Raw genomic sequence first — 1,156 nt, forward strand, 5'->3', positions numbered from 1 at the left:
TTTAATTTACAATTTGAAAAGAGGAAACTACAGTAGAACTACCCTAAATTACATAATTATCCAAATCTGTTTTTCTTATAATTTACATTTTGATATCAAGAAAGGAATATAAGGAAAAATTGAGAAGCATACCTGTTCTGATTTTTCATCGGAACTGCTAGGAGCTTCAGATGTGTCTTTCACAAAATAATTATCCACAAGGTCTATCTGTCTGCACTCTTGGCGGCATACTGGGCACCGTATTACACCAACTACAACACAAAATGATAACATTAAAAAATTTTCTTCAGGAAGAAAACAAGGAAATTGTGCATGATGCCTATGTGGAAACATTCATTTGTCACTGATAAGAACAAAGAAATCAGTATGAAGAGCTGAATAAAATAACCCATTGACCTATTTCACTAGGGAAAAAATTGTACCTTATTTAGGAAAAGAAAAGTTTTAATATGCCTGCCCCCCAAAAAGTGCTTCTTTATTACAACCTGGTTGGCTGAATAATGACCCCAAAAGAAACCCAGGTTCTAATCTTTGGAAACTATGAATGATAGTTAACATGGCAAAAGGGACTTTGCAGATGTGACGAAATTAAGGCTCTTGATGGAAGGTACTTCTGGATTATCCAGAAGGCCCTAAATATAATCAAATGGCTTTATAAGAGGGGGACAGAGAAAGATAAGACAACAGAAAAGGGGAAGGCAATGAATTAAAGAAGCAGAGATTGTAGTGATGCAGTCTGAAGACAAAGGAAGGTGCTACAAGCCAAGAAAGATAGCAAATAACTAGAAAATGAAAGAAACAAGGAAACAGAATCTCTCCCAGTGCCTCCAGAAGGAATCAGTCCTGCCTACACTTTGACTTTAGTCCAGTAAAACTTGATGTCAAATTTCTAGCTTCAAGAACAGTAAGAGAACAGGATGTATGCTGTTTTAAGCCACCAAGTTTGTGGCAATTTTGTTACAGCAGCAAATGAAAACTAACACAGAATCTATTATCTTATAAATTTTGACTTGGTGCAGAGATACTTGAATTTATGCTAATGTGGGAAGAAAGATTATCTGTGCCTTCACCTGCTAGTGTTCTAGCATCTAACAGAATGGATAAATTGTTGAGGTGACATGGAAACTAATCTTAAGAATTAAAAAATAGCACCAGA

The 1,156-nt window shown here is 35.5% G+C and overlaps 1 protein-coding gene across 1 annotated transcript in view; it reads right to left on the minus strand.

The window, feature by feature from the left end:
• Positions 1-1,156, minus strand: part of TRIM33 (tripartite motif containing 33) — a 144,901-nt gene that overhangs the window by 77,619 nt on the left and 66,126 nt on the right. The window contains exon 2 of the mRNA XM_012644588.1: positions 133-251. Within this exon, the coding sequence (XP_012500042.1) occupies positions 133-251 (119 nt within the window). The remainder of the gene's footprint in view (positions 1-132; positions 252-1,156) is intronic.

The sequence above is a fragment of the Propithecus coquereli genome, unplaced genomic scaffold (genome assembly GCF_000956105.1).
Source record: "Propithecus coquereli isolate 6110/MARCELLA unplaced genomic scaffold, Pcoq_1.0 Scaffold215, whole genome shotgun sequence".
NCBI classification, from domain to species: domain Eukaryota; kingdom Metazoa; phylum Chordata; class Mammalia; order Primates; family Indriidae; genus Propithecus; species Propithecus coquereli.